The sequence below is a fragment of the Notamacropus eugenii genome, chromosome 4 (assembly GCF_028372415.1).
Source record: "Notamacropus eugenii isolate mMacEug1 chromosome 4, mMacEug1.pri_v2, whole genome shotgun sequence".
Lineage (NCBI taxonomy): Eukaryota > Metazoa > Chordata > Mammalia > Diprotodontia > Macropodidae > Notamacropus > Notamacropus eugenii.
This window is the reverse complement of record NC_092875.1, coordinates 259,308,377-259,333,348: the sequence shown is the minus strand read 5'-3', so window position 1 is coordinate 259,333,348 and position 24,972 is coordinate 259,308,377. Positions and strand designations below refer to the sequence as shown.

At 37.7% G+C, this 24,972-nt stretch overlaps 1 protein-coding gene across 2 annotated transcripts in view; it reads left to right on the top strand.

The window, feature by feature from the left end:
• Window positions 1-24,972, top strand: part of GAREM1 (GRB2 associated regulator of MAPK1 subtype 1) — a 209,826-nt gene that overhangs the window by 150,884 nt on the left and 33,970 nt on the right. For both annotated transcript variants that reach the window (XM_072604501.1, XM_072604502.1), the window contains exon 3: window positions 16,137-16,267. In XM_072604501.1, the coding sequence (XP_072460602.1) occupies window positions 16,137-16,267 (131 nt within the window). The remainder of the gene's footprint in view (window positions 1-16,136; window positions 16,268-24,972) is intronic.

Genomic DNA, 24,972 nt, shown 5'->3' with positions numbered 1-24,972 from the left:
GATCTTATCAGTTCCTATGGGGTCAGTTATCTTTATGCAGATGACTTCAAAATGTCCATATTCATCCCTCTTCTCTCCTAAGCTCTGGTTCCATGTTGTCAGTTACCTACTGGACAGCTCCATGTAAATGTCTACAAGCATCTTAAACTCAACCTGTCTGAAACGGAATTCATTATCTTCTCCCCTAAACTTATTCCTCTTGAAATTTACCTGTTTTTCTTAGGAGTATCACCATTCTTCCAAATATACATGTTCACAATATGAAAATCATGCTATATTTTTCCTTCTCCCTCATGTCACCTACAATACCCAAGGTGCCAAATGTTGTCAGATCTGTCTCCAAAATATCTCTCACATCCAACCCCTTTCACTTTATTCATGCCCTGTAAAGAGCATGGAACCTTTTCATCAGATTTATAGCTACAAGCTTCCACGTATGTTGTCTCTCCATTGGAATGTGAGCTCCTGGCAAATAGGGACTGTCTACCTTTTCAGTTTGTGTTCTCAAGTATGTAGCAAGCACTTAATAAATCTATGTTATTTCCCCTTTTCTATTTGCATCTCCATCACTTCATTCATTCAAATGGCCACCAGTGAAGTTCAGACCCTCATCTATTACCTGAACTGTTGCAGCACCTTCCTAGTGGAAGCCCCCAATCTCTTCCTTCTTCAATTCATCTTCCAATTAACCAATGAATGCACATATATTAAGCTCCTAACCTGTGTCATCCAGTCACTCCAGCATTTATGAAGTGTCTACTATGTGCATGCATTTTGTTCGGTGCTAAAGATACAAAGAAAGACAACACTGTCTGCTTTCAGAAACTCACATTAAAGGGAGAGGAAAAATGCAAATAGCTACATATAAATAGGGTATTTATAGGGTAAGTTGGAGATAATTATCATAATTTGAATATATAGTTTATATATTATCATGATAACAATTATTTTCATAACTAATATTTATATAGCACTTACTATGTGCCACACACTGTGCCAAGTGCTTTAGGATGATCTCATTTGATTTTCACAACAATTTCAGGAGGCAGGTAGTATTATTATCCTCACTTGAGAGATGAAGACACTGAGGTAAACAAAAGCTAAATGACTTGCTCGGGTCACATAGCTAGAAAGTATAAAGGCCTTGCAAGTTATGTGTGAGGAACATCAAGGAGGTTAGAGTCAGTGGATCTCAGAATATATAGTGGGGTATGAGAATGTAAGAAGAATGGAATGGTAGGAAGGGAACAGGTTATTGAAGATTTTAAAAGCTGAACAAAGGATTTCATATTTGATCCTGGAGGTAATTTGGAGCCACTGGAATTTATTGAATAGGAATGTGACATGGTCAAATTAGAAAGATCAATTTGACCATTGAGTGGAGGATCAACTGAAGTGGCGAGATATTTGAGGCAAGGAGATCACCCAGCAGGTTATTGCAGTACCACTGGCATGAGGTGATAAGGACTCACTTCAATGTCCAAGGAGAGATGGGAGTGAGAACTTATGAAGGTAGAAATGACAACTGATCTAGTTGCAAACCCAGGTCACTGAGAGGATGGTGGTGTCCACAGTGGGATATTAGGTAGATGGGAGAGTTTGTTGGGAAAGACAGTAAGTTCAGTTTTAGATATATGCTTAATATGTCTACAAGATAACCAATTCAAGATGTTTAATCCGAAGTCGGAGGTGCAAGACTGGACAAAAAGATTTGCTAATCACCTGCATTGATGTGGTAATCATGGGAGTTGTTGAGATGACTAAGTGAAATTTCATCAAGGGAAAAGAGAAGAGAAACTGTAATGGAAACTGGCACTGTGCTAATACAAAAACAAAAGTGAAACATTCTCTGTACTCAAAGAACTTAGATTCTTTGGGGAATATAATATGTGCATATTTACATATATTAAAAAAATAGACACAAGGTGATCAAGGAAAGCGAGCATTAGTAGCTGGGGGCATTAGTAAAGACCTTAAGTAGAAAGTAACACTTGAGTTGAATCTCAGACAGTAAGGACTCTAATAAGAGGTGGAAATTTAGTATTCCTGGCATGAGGAGCAGAAAATGCAAAGGCACGAAGATGGGAAATGGAGTGCCAGGTATGAGAAACAGTAATAAGGTCAGTTTGGATGACAGAGTGTGTAAAAGGAAGTAATCTGATATAAGTCTGGAAAGATGATTGGGCCATGTTATAAATACCACACAAAGGAGTTTACATTTGATCATAAGGGAATAAGGAGTCTCCATAAACTAGTGTTTATTGAAAAGGGGAGTGACATGGTCATACTTCTACTTTTGAAGAAATAACTTTAACAGCTGTATGGAAGATTGATTTTAGTGGGGAGAGATTAAGGTGCAAAGATCGGTCATATAGTTTTTGCAATGGTGCAGGCAAGGGGTGATGAGGACTTGAACCAGGATGATAAAACATTGTGAGTGTTAGGAGAGGAGGTGGATGGGAGAGATGCCATGATGAGATTTGGGGAACTGACTGGATATGTAAATGAGAGAGTGAAGAGTCTGGAATATATCCTACATTGTAAATATCATTGAAAAATTGTTTATGTTCTTAACTGAAATAGATAAATTAATTGCACCAGGTGGGTTTAAGGGGAAAGATAATAAGTTTTAGTTTTAGATGTGTTAAGCTTATGGTGCCTATGTGACATTCGGTTGGAAATGTCTAACAAGCAATTAGTTACATGGTATTGAAGAGCTCAGGAGAGAATTTAGGTCTGAATGTATAGATCTCAGAATCATCTTAATAAAGATGTGATTAAATCGATAGGAGTTGGTGAAATCACCAAGTGAGAGAATGTAAAAGGTAGAAGGGAACCTGAAACATAATTTTGGGGTACATCCACTGTTAGGGGGCACAAGATAGATGATAATCCAGCCAACAAGACTGAGCAAGAACGGTCAGAAATTAAGACACCTAAGAAAGAGCAGTCACAAAAGCACCCCAAAACAGAGAATGGTCAACTGTGTCAGTAGAGCTACCAAAAATAATCTTGCTAAAGCTCATCTGACTACTCCCTCCTTATGAACCTTCAGTGGGTTCTGTGTTGCCTCTGAGGAAAGAAAAATACAAACTTCCCTAGCTTAACATTTAAAGCCTCTCAAGGCTGTTTTCACAATCCCCCTCTCTAGGTTTCTTCGATGTTTCTTTCCATGCATGCTACATTCTAGCCAAACTGACCTACTGATTTGCTATTTCTCAAACTCAGCAGTTCATCTCCTGTCTCTGCACTTTAGTCCAATGCTCCAGTGCATAGTAATTTTCATTCATTAATCCATTCATTACTTACCTTTGCAAAGGCTATCCCACATGCTTAGAATGCCCTTTCTCCTTACCACCACCTTCTAGAATCCTTGGCTTCCTTCAAGACTCAGTACCCGTTGTTCTCTCCCATTCGCAGTTCCTTAAGTTAACACTTAATACAGATCTGTTCATACATAAGATTGCTCCAGTGCAAGGTAAGCTCCTTGAGGATAGGAAGTCTTGTTTTCTCTCTAGCACCCAGTACAATGTACAGTTACTAGTACAATGCACATAATAGGCACTTAATTAAAGTACTGATGTTGAATGGTCTTTTTGCCCCTATGAACCTCAGTTTCTTCCATCAGTCAGCAAATGTTTGATAATTATTGTGACAGGCACTGTGCTAAGCTCTGGGTATACAAAGGCATGGTCCTTTCAATGAACCTACATTCTCCTAGAGGAGATGGCATGCAAACAGCTATGCATATACACATAGGAGATGGAAGAAGAGATGGAAAGTAATCTCAGAGGGAAGGCAGTAGCAATGGGAGAGACTTGGGAGAGCTTCTTGAAGAAAGTGGGAGTTGAGCTGAATCTTCAGGGAAGTCAGGAGGCTGAAAGGGAGAGCATTCCAGACATAGAAGACAGATAGTGAAAAGACATCTGGTAAATGGGATCCCAGCCCTAACTATTTCACAGGACTGTTTTAAAGATCAAATTGGATAAGTATTTAAGAGACTTTGTAACAGTGAACCCTGGGCAAGCCACTCGACCTTGTTTGCCTCAGTTTCTCATCTATAGAATGAGCTGGAGAAGGAAATGGCAAACGACTCCAGTATCTTTGCCAGGAAAACCCCAACTGGGGTCACAAAAAGTCAGACATGATTGAAACAACTTAAACACAAAACCCTGTATACTAAACCCCATGCCTTTTCGTAACATTTTATTAAATCAGAAGCTCCTAAAAGCTGAATATAAATTTCAGGAGGAAATGAATTCTCAAGTATTAATGGTAGGATACTGTTTGGCAAGGAGAGGTCTAGAATTTGGGGGTTAATTTGGGATCTTGTGTTTTGAGTTGACACGATATAGAAGAAAGGTGATAATAGGGGAATTGTCACATTTCTGCCAGTGCGTCAATTGCTGGGTAAGCTGATGAGAAAGCCACCTTCATAGAAGAGGATGAACTTTGCCATTGCATTATTTGCCATAATTTGATTCAGCAAGCGAAGTTGTTAGATAAACGTAATTATTCTTTAAACTAGGTTCGCTGAGGGGCTAAGTTAGAACTTGGACAAAATGTACCCGAAAGCTTTACACAGAGGTGAATTAGCCCCTACACTGGGTGGGGGAGAAAGGGGATGGGATGTTTTTAAACTATGTGCTCTTGGAAATATGTCAGTGAACTGAGCAAATACGAACATTGCAACTTCAACACACATTTTCCCTCCTTAAATGTTCAGTACATTATGTAAAGTACTTGACAGCCATCCATGTTTTCTGTACATTAAATGTTACTTCGGCTTTGGCACACAATTTAACAAATAAATCTCTCATAATCGAGGCTTTTTTTCTGGCTAAAACCATAGCCTGAGCAGCTGCTTGTGTTTTTCTCTCCTTTGGGGTCCCACTGGTGTGTGGGTGTTTACATGGCTGGGAAGTGTGCTGGAAGAAGCAGAGGAGAAACCATAAACAGTCTCATGTTTCACTAGCAAAAATGGTCATGAATTTTGTTAAATCCTAGAATACTTTATCGACCATGCAGTGTTGTAGATAAATAAGCAGTTTTTTTCTTCTTTTAATGTTTTCATAAGTCATCAAAAAGGTATGTAGCATAAGACCTTTAGAAGGGGTCTGCTTTAGGGGTTGGGCAACCCCAGACATGAGCTTAATTGGATACAGCCTTGCTAACCTGATTTTATACCTCTAGTTACAAAATGACATCACGTAGAAGTCTACCTTCAAAAGTTACAAAATGGAGCTGTTCCTTTGAGAAATGTGGTTTTTGTCTCTGTCACTGTTTCAAACAGTGTCTGCTTCAAACGTGTGAATGTCTTTGTGTATATGTTAGGTTTCTCTTACTGTATTATTTCTTGATTCTCTTAGATCTTTTCATTCCTCCCATTTGCTCTTTCCTGTTTCATTTAAGTAGTCATAAGCTAAGTAGGCATAAATTAAAAGTCTTAAGTTGAAAACTCAAATCTATTTAAGTGAGAGAGGCACTGTGATTAATAAATGTAGACCTCAGTCAAGAAAGCCTGGTTTTGAGTCCCACCTGACAGACAGAATGTTGTCTGTATGACCCTGAACAATTTACTTAACTTCTCACTGCCCCAAGCAGCTAAGACCATAATTTGTCAAATGGTTATGGACCTGCATTGCTAAGAAGAGTTGACTCATTTACCCTATATTGATGAAATAATAATTAATAATAACATTTCTATAATACCTACTCGGTGCCCAGCACTATACTAAGTACATTATAAATAGCTGGTTTGAGTCTCATAACAACCCTAGGAGGTAGGTGCTACTATTATCCCCATTTTACAAGTTGAGGAAACTGAGGCAAACAAATTAAATAACTTGCCCAAGATCACACAGCTGGGAAATAAGTGAGGCTAGATTTGAACTCCAGTCTTCATGATTCCAGGCCCAATTCTTTATCCACTGCACCACCTAACTGCCAGATCTGCTCCAAACAAAGCAAAACAAAACAAAAACACCAAAATGTGCTTTTTAGTTTACTGGATTCATTGAACAATCACTCATTTCTAAAGCACTTCTGCCCCCTTCATTCCCTACTTTAGATTATCCTTCTCTCTGGTATATATCTCTAATAGAATGAGGCAGGGACTTTGACCTATGTGTTTGTATCCCCAGTATAGAGCACAGTACTTTACACATAATGAAGCTTAGGAAATGTTTGGTGAAATCAATTTAATAGTTTAAAAATATATACATGCAAAACTATAATGCCCATTATTATCCCCAAATAAGAAATATGAGAAGCATTTCACTCCCTTTCTTGCAGAAATGGGGAACTGTCAATATGAAACACTACAAATAATGTCAGAATTTTTTAATGTGGTTTAGTTTTTACCAAACTGGTTTCCTTTCTCTTAAAAAATAAAAAAAAAAAATGGCTCTCTGAGGGAAAAGGGTTATATTAGATAAGTAGGTGATATAAAAACAAAAAGTATTGATAACAATGTATTTTTAAAATATTGTACCTCCCCCCAAATAGCATAAATCTCCGCTACCTCCTACCAAAATAAAATAAGACAAAAGATCCAAGTTACTTCTATTTCTCTGTTGATTTTTAAAATGTGGGTCACTTACGCCTGATAGAAAATAAAAAAGACAGTTCTTGCTCCTAATATGGTAGCTATAATAAAAAGATTGTTTTGAATTTTAATTCCACTGAATTTGTGTGATCAGAGTTAAAGTTTTCTGTGTTTCCATCATGCCAATTTCCAAATGAAGACAGTGAAATTTATCATTTATCTCCAATGTATTATGGGGATTCAAGGATGAAAGAAAGAAGTTCATATATATAAATGCCAGATTACTCCTAACCCCCAAAGGTCTTTTGTTATTTTTGCAACGAAGGCAGTTACAGAATCATAGTTGAATCCCATCATTGATTAGAGTGATAAATATTTCTAATAGAGAGAGACGCATTATGGGTAGTATTGGGGGGAAGAGAAACACTAAAATAGGAATCAAAATTTTTACCCCAACCTTACTAATTACTTTAGGCAAGGCACTTAATCTCTCTGATCCTCTGTTTCCTCATCTATAAATTAAGGATAATGCCCTCGCTACCTCCCCTGGGAAGCCACTTTCGAAATTGTAAAATGCCTTTCAGATCTTTCCAGGAAGGTCTTGACATTTTGAAACAGTGAGCAAAATCTGACCAAATAAGGTTTTCACTGAGGCTCGTCATCACACTTTGTTTGGATCTCTCCTTTACATTTATCACATTGTCACATTTTATCATTGTATATATTTCTTATCCCTTTTTCTCCAGTTACGTTGTAAAGTCAAGGACTCTACTCCCTTTCCCCCTCATTTTTGTATACAAAGCACTTAACACATACTTTCAGGGGCTGATGGAATTCTGATCTCATCAGTATGGGCCTACTTCTTCTAGAGAAGACTATAATCTATCCATGTCTTCTGTCCTCTGCAGTTCTCTCCTTCATATCCTAGAGGACCAAATTACTGTGACAGAAACCTTCCTCTAGGTCTTTAAATAGTCTCTGCTTATCAATGTGGCACTCAGGTTAACCATATGTTATCCCCTGCTTTTTCTGTGGCCATCCCATTTTCTTTTCCAGTAATATCCTCTTTACTGATGTCTTCTAATCCACTTCTTAGGTTCAAGTTATTATTGATAATATGCTGACTCACTCATTCCCTTACCAGGTGATCCTTGAAATACTTAGCTCATTGAATGTATATATTATATATAATAGAATTAATACATATATAATATATATAATATATAGTAGAATTAATAATTATTAGGGATAAATCGGAAGTCCTTTACATAGGTTCAAAAAAAAGAAATCCATAAATATTGGATGGAGTTTCGTATCCCTATTTTGTATCCCTAGTGCTTACCATGATACCTGTCACACAGTAGCTGTTGAATAATTACTAGTTGATTGATAGACATTGGTAAAATTATAGTATCCATAATAAGGAAGCAACAGACCTCATATAGATTTTGCCTGGTTTTTAAAACCTATCAAAATGAAAAGTGCAGAGTGTTGTGCCTAATTAGATCACAGTAGAAGGATGATCAGTTTGGCTAGCTACATTTAGGAGTACTGCCAAGCTGGAGTCTGCTCAGAGGAAGGAGACCAGGAAAGTTGAGAGAATTAGAGATCTTGCAAATGCTGAGACCAACTAAAGGAACCAAAGGGGATGAGCCTAGAGAAGGTGTTTGGGTGCCAGGTGGCTTCCTTTAGATATCTGAGAGGCCGTTAGGTGGAAGATCCATCCAACTTACTCTCTGCAGCTCTAAAAAGAACTTGCACTAAGAAGTTAGAAAAAGTTGCAAGTGAACAAATGTAGAAATTGCAGATTTATGAGCCTCTCATTTTCTTTTAGTTTTTCCTAGGTTTCCTAGCAAAAGTTCCTTTTGAAATGTTCTGCTTTCATCCCAGCTAAACTGAAGGAGGATTCTGTTGTTGTCTGTTGGTGTTGGTGATTGCCCTATACAAGGCAGTGACCCTCTTTATGGTATATTTTCTTCATCTTTAAAATAAGAAGGTTGGACTAGATGATCTCTAGGTACTTTCTAATTCTAAAGTTTTTGACTTAAATATTAACTGTTACGTTGAAAATATTCAGAAGTCCTAGGGACCTGACTCAGAGCTACAACCTCTGCCCCCTTTTTTCTTTTCCAAATCATACTTCATCAGTCCAGCCCCAGTCTCTTCTCTGATTGATTACAGACAAGTGGCTCAAACCCTTTCCCATAAAGCCTGTGGTTTATTTTGATTAATTGTGATTATCCTTTTCCATCACAGACAGTTCTAGTACAAGCTAAGTGGAACATTTACATTTTTCCTTTCTATTCTGATTGGTTTTAGAAACTGCACAAAAATCTCAGGTTTGTTATTCTTCATTTATATTTCTTACTGTTTTAATACATCTTCGGAGGGAGTAAAGATAGAAGGGATTGGTAATACCTACCGTACTCTGTGTACCAATCAAAATGGCATGCTTGCTCTTTGCCACCTGTGACATTCCATCTCTTGCCTCAGTGCCTTGACCCAGGCTGTCTACCTCTCCCTCCTCACCTCCATCCCTAGAATCCCTGACACATTTGAGGCTCATGTCAAGGACCACCTCCTAAATGAGGCCTTTCCTGACACTTCCAGATGTTAGTGCATGACAAATTCCTTTGCATTTCCTTTGTATTTATTAGTATATATGATGTTCTTTCCCTCACCCCTCCCAACAGAAAGGAAACTTCCAGAAGGGCTCTTCCTTTTTGTCTTCATATCTCCGGCACCTAGCACAGTACCTGACACTCTTGAGTAATTGTTTGCCAACTTTGGCTTAAACTGAGCACATTCTTCTATCTGTGGTTTAAAAAAAAACCTTGCTGAATTCTAGACCCTACGCTAAAAGGAACCACACAAAGAAACCCTCCCTACTCTTTCATTCAATAATATCAACATATAATATATATAAAAATATAATTTTCCATTGAGGAAAAAAGAGAAGTCCCATATCACAGATCTCTATCATATGTCATGTCTTAACCTGTTGTGCCTGTTCTTGTATGAATCAACCAAGTGTTGGTTAAACACCTTATTATTCTATGTTCATCACTGCATGGAACATTGTAGGGAGATATATACATATATATATGTATATGTATACATATATATGTATATATATATGTATATGTATACACACACACACACACACAGATCAGGTGCTTAATAAATACTTGTTGACTTGACATACTTGGAAAATAGTGTTGGATATCCATCCATTGTAGTGGATGGATATCTTATACTTTGTGGAGTGCTTGAAAGCCTAACAGATGACTTGACTTGGTGGGCACTAGAAAGTTATTGTTGGTTTTTAAGTAGAAATAACATGATGAAAAACTTGTTTTAGGAAAAGAAATTTGATGGAGTTATGCAAGAGGGACTGAGAATGGGGCTTTGGGAGGGAGGAATGACAAAGAGTCAGACTAGCTAGGAAACTGTTGCAATAATAATAGTATAAGGAGATGAGGACCATGTCTATGCAAAGATGGAGAGGAAAGACATTTCAAAGGAAGAAAATGAAGGATTTCAGAGATAGTCATATACATAGCCTCTAGCATAATAATGTTAGGACTGAATGTGCAGAAGTAAGACTTTTTTTTTTTTAATTCAGTGGCTATTTTTTTTCTCACCACCAAAAAAGAAAACATATTTAATACTGATAAAGCAAACAACCAAAATCCAGTTTTCTGTTTTTCAAAAACCAGGGTGAAATCAGTTATGTGCCAGAAAACAGATTGGTCAACTAGACTGTACCAAGAAATGAGTCTACTTCAAACCCACACACAGGGGTATTTATTTAATTGAAGTCTAATATTTCAAAATTGACCACCATTTTTTGTTGACTTGTCTAAAATCTCAATTATAGTTCTTTGGGGAATAAATATGAAAGCTCGCAGATGGTTTACAATGAAATTCATTATTCCTTTGTAGAGTATTTGTTTTCCACTCTTGAACTCTAAATTTTGCTCTCTGGAATGGTTTTGAGTGATTTCTATCATGTGCAAATAAAGTTTTATTCTTGCAACAGATGAATTAGATAATACGGATAAGGGTCACTACAGTATAAGTATGTAGATAACAGGCTTTGTCCCAATATTATCCTAGTTCATTTGATTTTCACAGATATTTGCCCCTGACTGGCACCTCCAATTGCCCTCCATCCAGTTCAACTTTATTAGCCAGCTGCCGATAGGGACAAAAGGGCAATTTAATATGTTCTAATTTTCTATTGATTATTCATGATCATATACTTAAAAATGCTAAAATTCCCCCACCCTGGGGAAGAGAATGTCCTAAGAATATATCCAAATCTAGGCTGTATTCAGAATGTTAATTTTCTCTCATATTCATGTCTGGTTTTCTATTTTAGCTATATTCATCAGATACTTTCTGCTTTATTTTACCAGAGGTTTTTTTTTTTTCCAGTAAGGTATCAGCTTGAGGCAGAAATCATAAGCATAACCAGCAATGAAGAAGTATAAAATATTTTTAAGGGCTTTTATTAGGAGAGGGAGAAAGAAAATAAATGACCCTTTCCTCATCAATATCTGTTTCTCTGTGCTATATCATTTACTGCCATGTCATGTTTAGAAGAATGATGGAGCAGTCCTGACCTATGCATGTTTCACGTTAGAGCACAGTGAGTCATAGACAAACTTAAAATTAGTACTTCTAAGGGCCCTTCAGTTTACATAATCCAACCTCCCGCAATAGAACAGGCTCAAGTTTCCAGACTAAAACCGTTCTCTTTGGAAGGATCACTTCATCAATTTTTCAAAGCTATCTTTGTGAGAGACTGGCCATAGGTCAACTGACCTGAATGTTTCAGGTCAACTGACCCAACCATTGAAAAGCTTTCCCGGATGTTTATCCCCAAAGCTCCTTCATTATTGTGTGAGGCCCTTACTTTGTCTCCCTTTCTCAAATATCTTTGCTGAGCAGGTGAAGTTCTTTATTTGGAAGAATATCACGCTGCTCCTGATTAATATAAGTTAGATATTTAAAAGAAATTTTAAGATCTTTCCAGATAGAGAAGTTAAATCTGTGAAACTAGAATGCCCCCAATACCTGCCCTAATTTGATTTCTTCTCCTTTTAAAACAAGAACTATTTAAGCTCTCCATCATCTGTGATTTTGCAGTTTCTTTACAGCCTCAAATATAATCAGTAACAGCTCAAGGATTTCATCAGCCAGTTCTCTGAGTACTTTATGCTGTTCTAACGCAAGCTTCAGTTAACTGGAAATGGTCTAACTGGCTGTGTGATGTCTCAGATCCTAGGGAAGGCTCCATAAAGAGTGTTGGAGTTAGAGTCAGCAGAGATGTGAGCTTGTATCCTCACTCTGGCACTTCCTAGGTGAATGACCTTGGACAATTCACTTAAATTCTTCAAGTCTCAGTTTTCTGAACTATAAAATGGTGATTATAATTTGTGCACTGCTTACATACTTCTGTAGATTATGCTGAGGAAAGTAAATCTAAAAGTGTTTTGTGTGTGTAATATACACACACATGAATTGTTATTAAGAGATGAAAACAATCTTAAGCGAGCAGAGTACCATTACCAATTTCAGGGGCACTTTAAAGCAATTTAATTTGAAATTTCAGTGGGCATTTCAATAGCATCTCAAAGTTTGCAAAGCGCTTTACACACTTTTATCTCATTTGAACTTAACAAGTACCATGTAGGAGCCACTACCGATATCATTATTCCGATTTTACAGAGGAGCAAAGTGAGGCCCGAGAAAGTTAAGTGACTTGCCCAGAGGTCACACAGTTAATAAGTTTCAGAGGTGGGATTTGAAACCATATCGTGTCCCTCCAGAGCCTTTCTTGATCTCTCCTATGCTTTGATCAGTGTTTGTTGTTTTGAAAACAGCTTCTTTTCTATCATTCTGTGATATTTGACAGGGGCCAATTGTAAGCCATGCAGAGAGCACCATGCAGAGAGCTGTTTGCTCGTTTGCATTCTGGATATCCAGGTGGCCACTAGATGGGTGTTTGTTTTAATGACTTTTCGTGCTTCCTTTTCTATTCCTAGATTAAAACTATATCTTCCTAAATAGATAGCAAAGAATGCAGTCATAGCTAAGAAAAAGTTTTGGCATACACAATGCTCAGTATCTGTTTTCCAATGAGTCTTATTGCCCCAAACTTTCCAGCCTCCCAACCCTCCCAGCCAGGCATGTTTTACTGAATCATCTAACAAGTGCAGAGTTTACATCTGGCTTTGACTTCCTTTGTGTGTCTCTCTCTTTGCTTGCTTTTATTTGTTAGGCAATCATTTTTCCATTCTTTGTTTCTGATTACCATTTTTTTTTTCCATTTTCCAGTATTAAAGCCACTCTTGTGGCTTCTAAGCTACAACAGTAACCAGACTTTGAACATGCTACCTAAACTTAAGATTTTATATCAGCTGTGATCTGCCTTAGGCGAAGGAAGCAAACTGATGTTTTATCAGCAACAGGCACTACCTTTCATTGAGCTATATGCGTAGGGATTTTAAAGGAGAGAGAAGAATGTATTCAGAGCATAAACTTTGTTTTAACTGCCCCCTTCCCCCGATGAACATATTATTAACATATCTTAATTCTTGTGAGACTCTGGGTCCTGCAGATGGAGCAGCCTCTTACAAATGGAGATGTTTTATTTACCTATCAAAGACAATGCAGCTTCCCCCCTCTCTCAGAACACAGTCTGACAGTAACATCTTAGAACAGATGTTTCAGCAACCTCCAGATGTTTTTGTTTGGTGACACAAAGACTCTGTTCTTCATGGAATGGTCTGTTAAAAAAATCCATTCCCCTATACGGAGGTTGAGCTCATGTGTATGTGTGTGTAAATTGATTTCACATTGAGATTGGGAGGAGAGGGTGCATTTAACTGTTTAGGTGGTCTCTGGGATTTAATTTCCACAGACTCAATTTTCCTGTTTGTGGGATTGGCAGAGCTCATAGACATGTTGTGAAAAAATAGTTCAGACTCAGATACCCAAAATGGATTGGTTTAAGTATCCCAAACCCCTTTTGTCAAAAACAGGCATCTGCCAACTGAGTTTTCAGAAAGTTAAACAAAATACTTTGAGGGAATATGAGCATTCCTATTGGGCAATTGTTTGTTTTTCCCTTCCCTTGAGAAGGGAACTTGGAGGGACTTTTTACCCTTATTAACTTAGAAAAGAATTGCCATCGTGAGCTATACTTGGGATAGCACAGTATATAATTTCAGAAACTATTCCAACAAACTTGTGGTAGATTTTTAATTATTAAGACGTGCTGTTTTAGCAGAAAACATTTTTACTTAATTATGTGGGGGTGGGAGAAGGTATTATTTTGAAAATGTAGAATAAATGAATTGGATCATGTTTACCCCAGCTATCTTTTCTCCTGGCCTACTTCCCAACCTTTAGTGACTCACAAGTTTGAAGCTGTGTGGGTGTAGGTGTTGTATACAGTGTATAGAAATGTTTGTGTGTATATCTATCAGATAATAAGAGATATAGATTAAGTGCTGTGCTTTACTGTCAGTTCTAGAACCATAGATTTATAACTGTTAGGACCTTGGAAACCATGTTTATTTGGAGTCAGGGAGCCTGAGTTCAAAGCCAGGCTCTTCCACTTACTGTGTAACAACCATGAGGTAGTCACTTTGCCACCTAGGCCACAGTTTCCTCATTTGTCAAATGAGGAAATTATACTAGAGGGTTTTTGCAGTCCCTTGCTTATCTAGATTAGTGGCCCTGTGTGACATGATCACAAAATATAGGGAGGCAGGCAGTCAGGATAGTCATCCATAGGAGACAGTACTTAAAAGTATATAACATTGGGGAATTCTATTAGTGTGCTACCCTCTAGCAAAGAACACTTACTAGAGTAATGGACCTGGGGGTCAGGAAGACTCACTTTCATGAGTTCAAATCTGGCCTCAGATACTTACTAGTTGTGTGACCTTGGGCAAGTCACTTAATCCTGTTTGCCTCAGTTTTTTCATCTGTCAAATGAGCTGGAGAAGGAAATGACACTCCAGTATCTCTACCAAGAAGACCCCAAATGGGGTCACTGATACAAGTAAACAACAACAAAAACTTTTTGGACAAACTGCTTTAGCTCTCTACACCCCAGTTTTTTCATCTGTAAAACGAAGGGATTGATTTAGATGACCTCTGAGATTCCTTCCTCTTCCAAAGCCATGATCCTTTAATCCTCATATGAATCAAATTGTAAAGCCCTCTTCCCCTGATGAAAAACAAAACACTGTCACTGAGCTCAAAGGACACATCCAGTGGTGGTGCCATGGCATGTTAATGTTGTTTTAGTCTGTGCCTTTATGAACTTCAGAACTTCTAATCTCCTATCAGAGTAAGTAGTCAACATCCCCTTTTGGCAGTTGAAGACTGCAATGGACTGTTCTTGGGTTGTTAATGTTCATAAAGGTATTTGCAGTAACAAATTTGTGAACAGAGGGATAAATTGCCTTCCTGTGAGGCAAGAGTTTTATATATAATGCTGTCTAGTACTGAACAGAAAAGAAAGCTATTTAAAGTGTGTTTATAGATACTGTTTCCCCGAATTATTCTTTGTAACTTGATTTTTATATTGCAGAGGAACTCCAAATATATTTTGAACCTACTCATACCACAGTTTAGAATGGAAATAAAGAACCATTTTCAAAGGACCTGCAAGCCTAGGAATTGTTATACTCCTGGTCAGATCATGTTTCCAATATACATAGCAAAGAATATTGTATCACTTTCATTGTAACATAGAGACCCATATCCAGCAGCATTGCTGTGTTCTGACATGGTCCTACCATATTCTCTGACTTCTGTTACCCTAGCAGGAATGCAATCTCCTACCTCTGAGGTAATTTCTCTGTTGAAAAATGTTTGTTTTTCATACTGTGTGAAGTCTGCCTCATCAGAGCTCTAAACTTCTTTCTTTCTGAAAATGTTAGAATACAAGCAGAATTCAGAAAATAGCTATTGATAAAAGCTAAAAGCCTTTACTTGGTCCCATGCTCTCAGGCAGAAGCCTTAAAAGATGAATTTTTTATAAAGAAAAAGTGCTACCATTTAAGTGCTCAGACTGTATAGAAATGTATTAAGTTGTATGTTATCTGTACAAGATACCATTTAAGTAAAATATACAGGTCCATGGGGTTAGGGGTAGAGGATCTATGGCCCTAGGGTTACTAATATATATGAAACATAACTAAGATTGATTTACTATAGGAGGTAGACTAAATCTATAAGAATTCGAGTAATTCACTGTCTGGGAAGAGTTAATAGGTAATTTTATTTTAAAATGGAAATTTCCAGTAGACATCTATTCAACTTAACCCTGGAGACCTCCTTCTTTTCACCATAACAGAATAATGTGGGCACAAAATAAATGAGGAAGTTTTTTTTTTCATTCATTTTCTAGGGGGTTAGAACTTTCCCTTGAAGTGACTTTTCTAATAATCAGAAGACTTCCCCAAAGGATAACAGGGATCAGAGATGTGTGCAGTTGCCACAGTGACAGCTGTCCAGTGTAAACATCTCACTCACAGTACTTCTGTTTATCATCTGTTTTCAGGGCAGTTTAAGCTGCTGGAACAAGACCGGGATATTAAGGAACCAGTGCAGTATTTTAACAGTGTGGAGGAGGTGGCGAAAGCATTTCCTGAACGAGTTTACGTCATGGAGGAAATAACATTCAACGTGAAGGTAGCCCTTGACGAACAAATATTTATCCCTGCTTGAGTGTTTTAACTTTTAAGACTTTACGTACATAATAAATCCACATCTGTCCCTCATAGAAGAGCTCACAGGGAGCACGTATGAATCCCAACTTTAGCTTGGTAGGAGCATAGCAGACAGAGACTAGAGCTTGAAGTGTGAAGAGCCCATGTGTGATGAAACTACTTGCTATCACCATCAGACACACATTTGATTACAGTGAGATGCTGCTAGAGTTGAAAAAAATATTTAAGAGACAGTCTCCTGATCTGTCCCTAAAGTTCTTTGGACTTTTCCCTGGTTTATAATAGTGATTCACAATCTCCAAAATTGTCAGGGGACGTATCCAAAATTGACTAATTGTCAGGGGACATATCCTGGGCACATTTATAACACTGTCCTGAAGTCTTGCTAGGACTCAGTTGCATTAGGGATCTCATGGGGGAGATAATTGCATTATAATAGTACCCTTGATGGGGGAGGTGGGTGTGTAGGTGTACACCCTCCCTACTTCCCCCACACACACACATACACACCCCTTAATACCAAATTTGGCATGTAGCATGTGTGGTTACATTTTAATTAATTAATGGTTTATTTTCTGTGTCACCTTCTACCTTTCCCCAACCCCCTTTTAGGATAGGAGAAAGAGAAGGATGATTAGAAACCTGCTATCAGAAATTTTTTTTTTTAAAAGAAAAAAGGATATGACCAGGTTATTCCTTGAGTTCAGTCCTCATTCAGCCCAATATTTTACTTCTTCCTCTACAACTGGTACAGCGATAATCATGATAGCTCACACTGGGACAGTAATTTAAGGTTTACAAAAGTTTTTTTCCTCAGAATAACTTGGTGATAACTTGTATAGGGCAAGTAATATTAACCCCACTTTATAAGATAAGAGAACTGAAGCTGTGTTCAAGTAACTTGCCCAGGGTCACACAGTTTTTCATAGAACTTGAACCCAGATCTTCCAACTCTTAAGTTCAGTGCTTCCTTGAATATTTGAAGCTCATTTTTTTCAGAAAGATGCCTAGTCATCAAAAAAAAAGTATAAATTTGGTTTACTATGTGTTGACTAAGGCAGGAAATCATATTAATGTATTTTGAAAACTTTTTACTGCAAGAGTTAAAACAAAGGGTTTTCTGATCCTTACTGAGATAAGCAGGAAATTATTAAACAGAACCACCCCTTTCCCTGAACATTCCAGGTAATTGAGGTTTTACTGTATTTTTATAGTTTGGTGGCAGGTTTCCAACTATTGGAAGTCTGTACTGAGTGTAAAACAGACTTACCATTTATATGGAGTGGTGTCTGAGCTCAAGTGTGTACCAGCATTGAAACCAGTGAGTCACTCCACCTACACCTCTTACAGAAAAGAAGAGGAAAGAATGTCCCAAGACAACCTCTTAATTGGAGATGTTGATCTGCTCATTTTAATTGACTTTTTAACTTCCTGTCCTGAAAAACAGCTGCTATATTCCACCCTCTAAGTTGTCATGCTTAAGAAGAATAAGAGAATAAATTTTCATTTATTTGTAGAACCTTCAAAAAATAAATTACATGCAGGGTTGGGGGGTTTTATTTTCAAGGGTTTTTTTGTTTTTTGTTTTGGTTATTTCAATGACAGTGGATACAGTCTATTGGATGGCTTCATTTACCATGTGTTTTCTGAGAACTAATGTGTTTGGTTTTTTTAAAAGTGCAAGTTTTTTCACCCTTCTTATGAGTGGAGTTGCTGAATTTTAATAAGCTCTATTACAGGTTAGACATGATGATACATTTATAGCTTAGTAATACTAGAGACAGCTAGGTGATGGAGTGGATAGAAGCCTGTACTTGGAGTCTGGGAGATTTGGGTTCAAATCCTGTCTCAAATACTCAAAATGTGACCTGGTTCAAGGCATTTTATTGTTGTTCACTCGTTTCAGTCATGTCCAATTCTTGCAGACTCCATTTGGGGTTTTCTTGCCAGAGATACTGGAGTCATTTGCCATTTCCTTCTCCAGCTCATTTTACAAATGAGGAACTGAGTCAAATAGGATTAAGTGACTTGACCAGGGTCATATAGCTAGTAAGTGTCTGAGGTCAGATTTGAACTCAGGAAGATAAGTCTTCCTTCGCACTCTTATCTGCTGGTCCACCTCTTTGAAACTTTGTTCTATTATTTCTAAAGTGGGGATAAAGTGGGCACCTAAACTCACTGGGTTATTTTGAGGATCAGATGAATTAATATATGTAAAGTGCTTTCAAAATCAACCTTAAAGTGCTTTATAAATGCAAACTGCTATTATTATAATCCATAGTATTGGGTGTTAGTAAATATTCACACATAAAGGAAATCCAACCAGATCGACAAGCCTCTTCCAAATCTACTCATGTTTTATGTACTTCTGAATTATTTCCCTACATTATATAATTTTTTGTGTGTAAGCTCTGATAGTGTTGTGGAAAATGCCCTTTCAATAAACTTACTAAAGTTTGGTATTATTTTTCAAGTCATTAGAGAGAGGCAACCCTTGTCAAGGTTTATTTCCTCTTTTCATTCATATTACAATTTTTAAGCGCCCAAATGAAATCATCCCTGCCCTCAAGGAGCTTAAAATATCAGGTATTTCTCTTTAAAATGTGCTTTCAGAATGTTTTATCACCTAACTGTCATAGAAATAAGAAAAATTATATTCTTTAGAGTTAAGTAGAAAACCTTTAACTTTATATATATATACATATGTGTGGATGTGTATGTTCCTTGTTAACACAAACTACTTCCTCATGAAGAATTAAATACAAAGATATGTTTTAGTTTCTTGGACTGCTAACAGTTAACCATTTGATGGTTACATCCTGATTTGCCTCATTCTTTAAAAAAATGTGCTTTTTCTTTGTTTTATCTTAAATCAATAAAGTCCTGCTATGATGCTTTATCTTATTAAGCTCAGCACTAGGCACTTAGTAGATAAATGCGTTATAAATGTTAGCTGATTGATTGATTGGAAAATCCTACCAGGCTAGAAAGCCTTTATATAGACAGCGCGGTAACTGTTTATTAATTAACAGTTAATAGTTCCCCAAAATTTTATTTTTTTTCGGATGAGCTTGAAATCACCTTGTTACCTTCTTATAACTCTGTTTTGCAAAGTTCCCAAGTCATGCCACTGTGCAGCTTAATGCAAGAAAGGTATCAGCACAAGAAAAGAGTAGTTGTTAGCCCTGCTTGAGCCCAAGACCAGGCTGGTTAAATTCAGAGAGCCTTAGTACCAGGTTGGACACTGGTTGGTGAAATTTTGGTCTGTCTTAACTCTTGAGAACCACCTACCAAGGTAAAAAGGTAGTGGGATTGATCTGTCTGTCTTCTGTGTAGTAGGAGTATCTGTCCTGATGAAATAACAACTTCTTGTATTACCATTGTTGGAGGGGAAAAAGGTTTTTCATGTTGTGGTTCATTTGTGCCCAACTCCTTATGACTGCATTTGGGGTTTTCTTAGCAAAGATATTGTAGTGGTGTGCTATTTCCTTCTCCACTTCATTTTACAGATGAACAAACTGAGGCAAACAGGGCCAAAGTGGCTTGCCCAGAGTCACACAACTAGAAAGTGTCTGAGGCCAGATTTGCACTTGGGAAGATGAATGTTTCCTGACTCCAGGCACAGTGCTTTATCCATTGCCCCACCTAGTTATCTGACTTTACACTGGAAATTTGTGTTACATACTAGAAATACATAGGACAAAGATTTTAAAGGTATTCAGTAGCATCTGTAGATTTGTACAGGGTAAACATATATATTCATGAATGAATCCTCAGTGCGTATGGTCGATTAACAATAGGGCTCAATGTGTTATCACATCTGTGTGGTATTTTTTATTAATGTTAATTTAACTTTATTTATTTTAATATTAATTTCACTGAATATACTTTGAAGTGGTACCTTCCATCCATCTAAGTGATAGAAGTGCTCTAAAACTCTCTCTACCAATGAAATCAGTACCTCCATTGCAACACGGGATCTTGGAGATTGGACTGTGGCACCAGAAAGTTACGTGTCAGAGGCGGGACTTAGCCCAGGTCTTCTGGACTCAGAGACCATCTTTCTACCCCCTACATTGTACTGACTCTCAAAATAACTCCCAAAAAAGTGTGTGATTGGGGAAATAAACTTCCTCCCCTTATCCCCACACTTGTCAAAATTTCTTAAAAAAAAAAACAACTTTAAAATAGTTGAAACAAATTACTGTAAAAACTTTATGAAGCCAGGATATTCTTTTGTTATAGAAAGTAATCATAAAGTACTCTAGGAAGAAACAGAAATATTGATGACTGATTTCATTACCAAAATAAGACACACACACACACACACACACAAACACATATCTTCACACATAAACTCTTGTCTAGATAGTTTTGCTTTAGATTTGTTTTAGGTCTTTTTATCCTGTATATTTGCCAGCAAGCTAGTAATTATTAGCAGTAATAATAACAGTAAGTAACATCTATGTAACACTTTAAGATTTGTAAAATGCTTTACAAACATTCCATTTTCTCCTCACAGTAGCCATGAGCATTGTCCCCATTTTACAGATGCGGAAACTCAGGCAGGCAGAAGTTAAGTAATTTTCCCTGGGCCACACAAGTGGGAAGTGTCTGAGGGCATATTTGAACTAAGGTGTTCATGAACTAGCTTCCTAATAGAGAGCAGCAAGGAGAGGCCATTCATTTCACCAAGCACATACATTTTTGTGAATCTTCAGACTATTATAGTGATATATGGAGATAGAAACATACATGTGGTGTTTATAGTGAGGAGAATGTGCGTTTTTGTATGTGTGTTATTACCATTGGCAAAAATAAAGAAACAGGCTAACACTCATTGGCATGCTAAGCAGATAGCGGATGGGGGACATGGTAAATTCCAACTAAATTGTGAAAAAGTAGAAATTTCATCCTATCCTACTTCAAGCAAGGCATACATGAGACCAAATGAGGCAAAGGAGCTTTGAAAGAAGCTAATACTTACAATTAGTGGCTAACTGTTATAATAACTTAGCTGAAAGAAACAATTCTATGCCTAGAAAGTTCTTCCTCCTGACTTCCTCCTCCTAGCTTCCCTAGCCTGCTTCAAGACTCAGTTCCCACCTTCTCTCTGGTTTCCTCCTCTCTGATCCTCAGAGGTCCCCTTCAGTATTGTGTGTGTGTGTGTGTGAGTATATAACATGATATAATATAGGATATATGTATATACTACATCATAATATGTGATGCATCATAAAGTATCATCGAATGTAATATATGCACACACATGTATATGTAATTATTTGCATGTTGCCTCTCCTATTAGAATGTGAGTTCCTTCGGGGCAGGGTGGCTGTTTTTGCCTATCTTTGTATCCCCGGTACTGCACCTGGCATATAGCAAGCACTTCATAAATGTTTGTTGATTGACTGATGGATAATCACTTGGTGTAATATCATTAACACCCCCGCACCCCCACCCCAACAATGTGTGTATGCCAAGAGATTGTTGTTACTTTTAGGAGATCATCTTTTCTGACCCTCTGATTTTTCAAATGAGGAAACTGAGGCCCATAGAGTCAGCTGATATAATGGAAAGAGTAATGGACTAGGAGCTGGGAAAACCTGAATTCAAATCCTGCCTTAGACACTTACTATCTGTGTGACCTGAGCAAGTCACTTAACCTCTCTTTCCTTATCTGTAAAATGAGGCTAATACTAGTGCCACAATTTAGCAGAATCGTTCTAAGGCTCAAAGAGGTTAATTGTATAGTCAGCATAAAAGCACTCCCCAAGAGCTTCCTAAATGTTCTTGTCATTGTTAAATTGCAGAGGCCACAGGATTTCAGTTCACAGGAACTTGTAGGATCGTAGATCTGGAATTGTAAGGGACCTTGGAGGCCATCTAGGAGCCTTAAATTCCCCTCAATTTACCGTCGAGGAAACTGAGAGCCAGAGAGTTAGGTACCACACTCAAGATAACAGAATTCAATTCAGCAGATGTTTTTGTCTGCTTCCTCCTGTGCCAACTGCTGATGACACATAGATAAATATGACAGACTCTTCTCTCTTGCTTCTAGTTGTGGTTTTTGTTCTTGCTGAGACTTGTGCTTTTATTGTTGTAGAGCTCAGTTACTTGGTACCTCTACTAATGCAGATCAGTCATGCATGCATGATTGATTGATTGATTATTTGCTTGCTATGGGCTAGACTAGCTACTGCAGTAAGCACCGGGAGTCCAAAAGGAGGCCAGAACACAGACCCTGCCTTTAGGAGCTTAGGTTCTAATTCAGGAAACAACATGCAAACAACCATGTACATACAGTTATATACACAGAGAGGATGAAAAGTAATCCCAGAGAGGAGACATTAGCAATCAGAGAGAAGGGAAGGAAGTATAAAAGCACAGATTAAGTGCCTACTGTGTGTCACTTCACTGAGCATTTTTCAAGTATTATCTCATTTGATTCTTACAACCCTGGGCGGAGATAGGTACTGTTATCATCCCCATTTCATAGTTGTGGAAATTGCGTCAGTTAGAGACTAAGTGACTTGCCCATGGTCACCTGGCTAGTACAACTCTGATATCAGATTTGAACTCAGGTCACCCCAGCTGCAGGACCTGCCCTCTATCTGCTGCACTACATAGCTGCATGCAGGAAGGAAGACTGAGAATTATTTCTTTCAGAAGGTGAATCTTGATGGAAGTCTTGAAAGAAGCCAGGAAGCAGAAGTCAAGAGGGAGAGCATTCTAGTCTTGGGAGATGGAGCAGAGGGTCGCAGGAAGGGAGATGTCCACATTAGCTTTTCTGCAACATGTAGTCTTAGAGAGTTGCGTGGTGCAGTAAGAGGTTAAGAGATTTACCTAGGGTGACACAGTCTGCATTTATTAGAGATGCTGAGGCACTGCCCAAAACTCAACTAAACATTTTTGGTTTTGTCTTTCCTTTTCTAAATAATCCTGATCTTTACCCATTGGGTTATCTCTGATGCATGTATCACCAATTTTGATTTTTATTACCTTATTCTGTTTTGTTGTTTAGCAGGTTTTGTTTTGTATTAGAGGCAGCTGATAGGAGCTTCCTGGGTCCATACCCTTATGAACTTTACTCTGAAAGTCAAAAGGTATCTGCCTACCTGAGTCAGCTGTCCCAGTTGACAATTTGGTCTTCTACCTCATGAAAATGTGTCCTGGCCTTGAGCTTTATGAGTCAGAAGTGTCTTAAGCCGTACTGTTCATTAAAGGGGCAGTTTAAAAAAATGCTCATTTTATTTTTTTATATTAATTTTATTTTTTTTCAGTGCTCTACAATCACTACCATATAACTTAGATTATTTTTTACCCTTTCTTCCCCTCCCTCCCTCCTCCCTCCCTGAGACAGCATACAATTTTATATAGGTTCTATACATACATTCCTATTAAATACATTTTCACTATAGTCATGTTGTGTAGAAGAATTAAAATGGATGGGAGAAATCATATAACAAACCAAAACTTAAAACAAAAGAAAATGATCTGCTACATTCTGCGATTGAATTCCAAAGTTCTTTCTCTGGGTATGGAAGGCATTTTGCCTTAAAAGACCATTGCATTTCAATGAAGTTCTAAGCCTACCAGATAAAGTCCTCACACACTGTGGTCGTTGCTGTGCACAAAGTTCTCCTGGTTCTGTTCCTTTCGCTCAGCATCAGATCATACAAGTCTTTCCAGGCCTCTCTGAAGTCTTCCTGTTCATCTTTTCTTATAGCACAATAGTATTCCATTACATTCATATACCATAATTTATTCAGTCATTCTCCAATTGATCGGCATCCCCTTGATTTCCAGTTTCTGGCCACCACAAAGAGGGCTGCTATAAATATTTTTGTACATGTGAGACCCTTTCCCATTTTTATGATCTCTTGGGGATAAAGTTCTAGAAGTGATATGACTGGATCAAAAGGTATGTGCATTTTTATAGCCCTTTGGGCATAGTTCCAAGTTGTTCTCCAGAATGGTTGGCTCAGCTCACAGCTCCATCAACAATGAATTAGTGCTCCAACTCTCCCACATCTTCTCCAACATTTATCATCTTCCTGTTTTGTCATTAACCAATCTGATATATGTGATCTGGTATCTCAAGAGTTGTTTTGATTTGCATCTCTAACCAATAGTGATTTAGAAAAAATGCTTATTTTAAAACATGAAATTTTAAACACTCCAATATTTTTAAAGTCTGGTCCCAAATGAATACCAGATATTTCTCAAAAATGAAAAATCCAAGAACTTCAGTTAAAACTATATATCAGACACCTCACTGTACATTTTTTTTTGTTGCTTTTTTAATGTCACTTTCTGTAAGGTAGCTTTGGTAATAAAATTGCAAGGATCATTTTTGCTCTCTGACACTAGATGAAACAAGATGATTGGGAAAAGAAACTTGGAAGGTTCTAGGATCTATAGCTGGAAAGGACCCTAGAAATAATCTAGAATCCCGCCATCTACCCCTTTTTCAGACTGGGGAACTCAGATACAGAGATCCTAAATGATTCGTGAACCATCACCAGGATTTGGACCCAGATACTGTCTGACTCAAAATCCCATGTTCTTTGCATGACACCACACCCCATGCACTTGTGTCCAACTCTTCATGACCCCATTTGGGGGCTTTCTTGACAGAGATACTGGAGCAGTTTGCCATTTCCT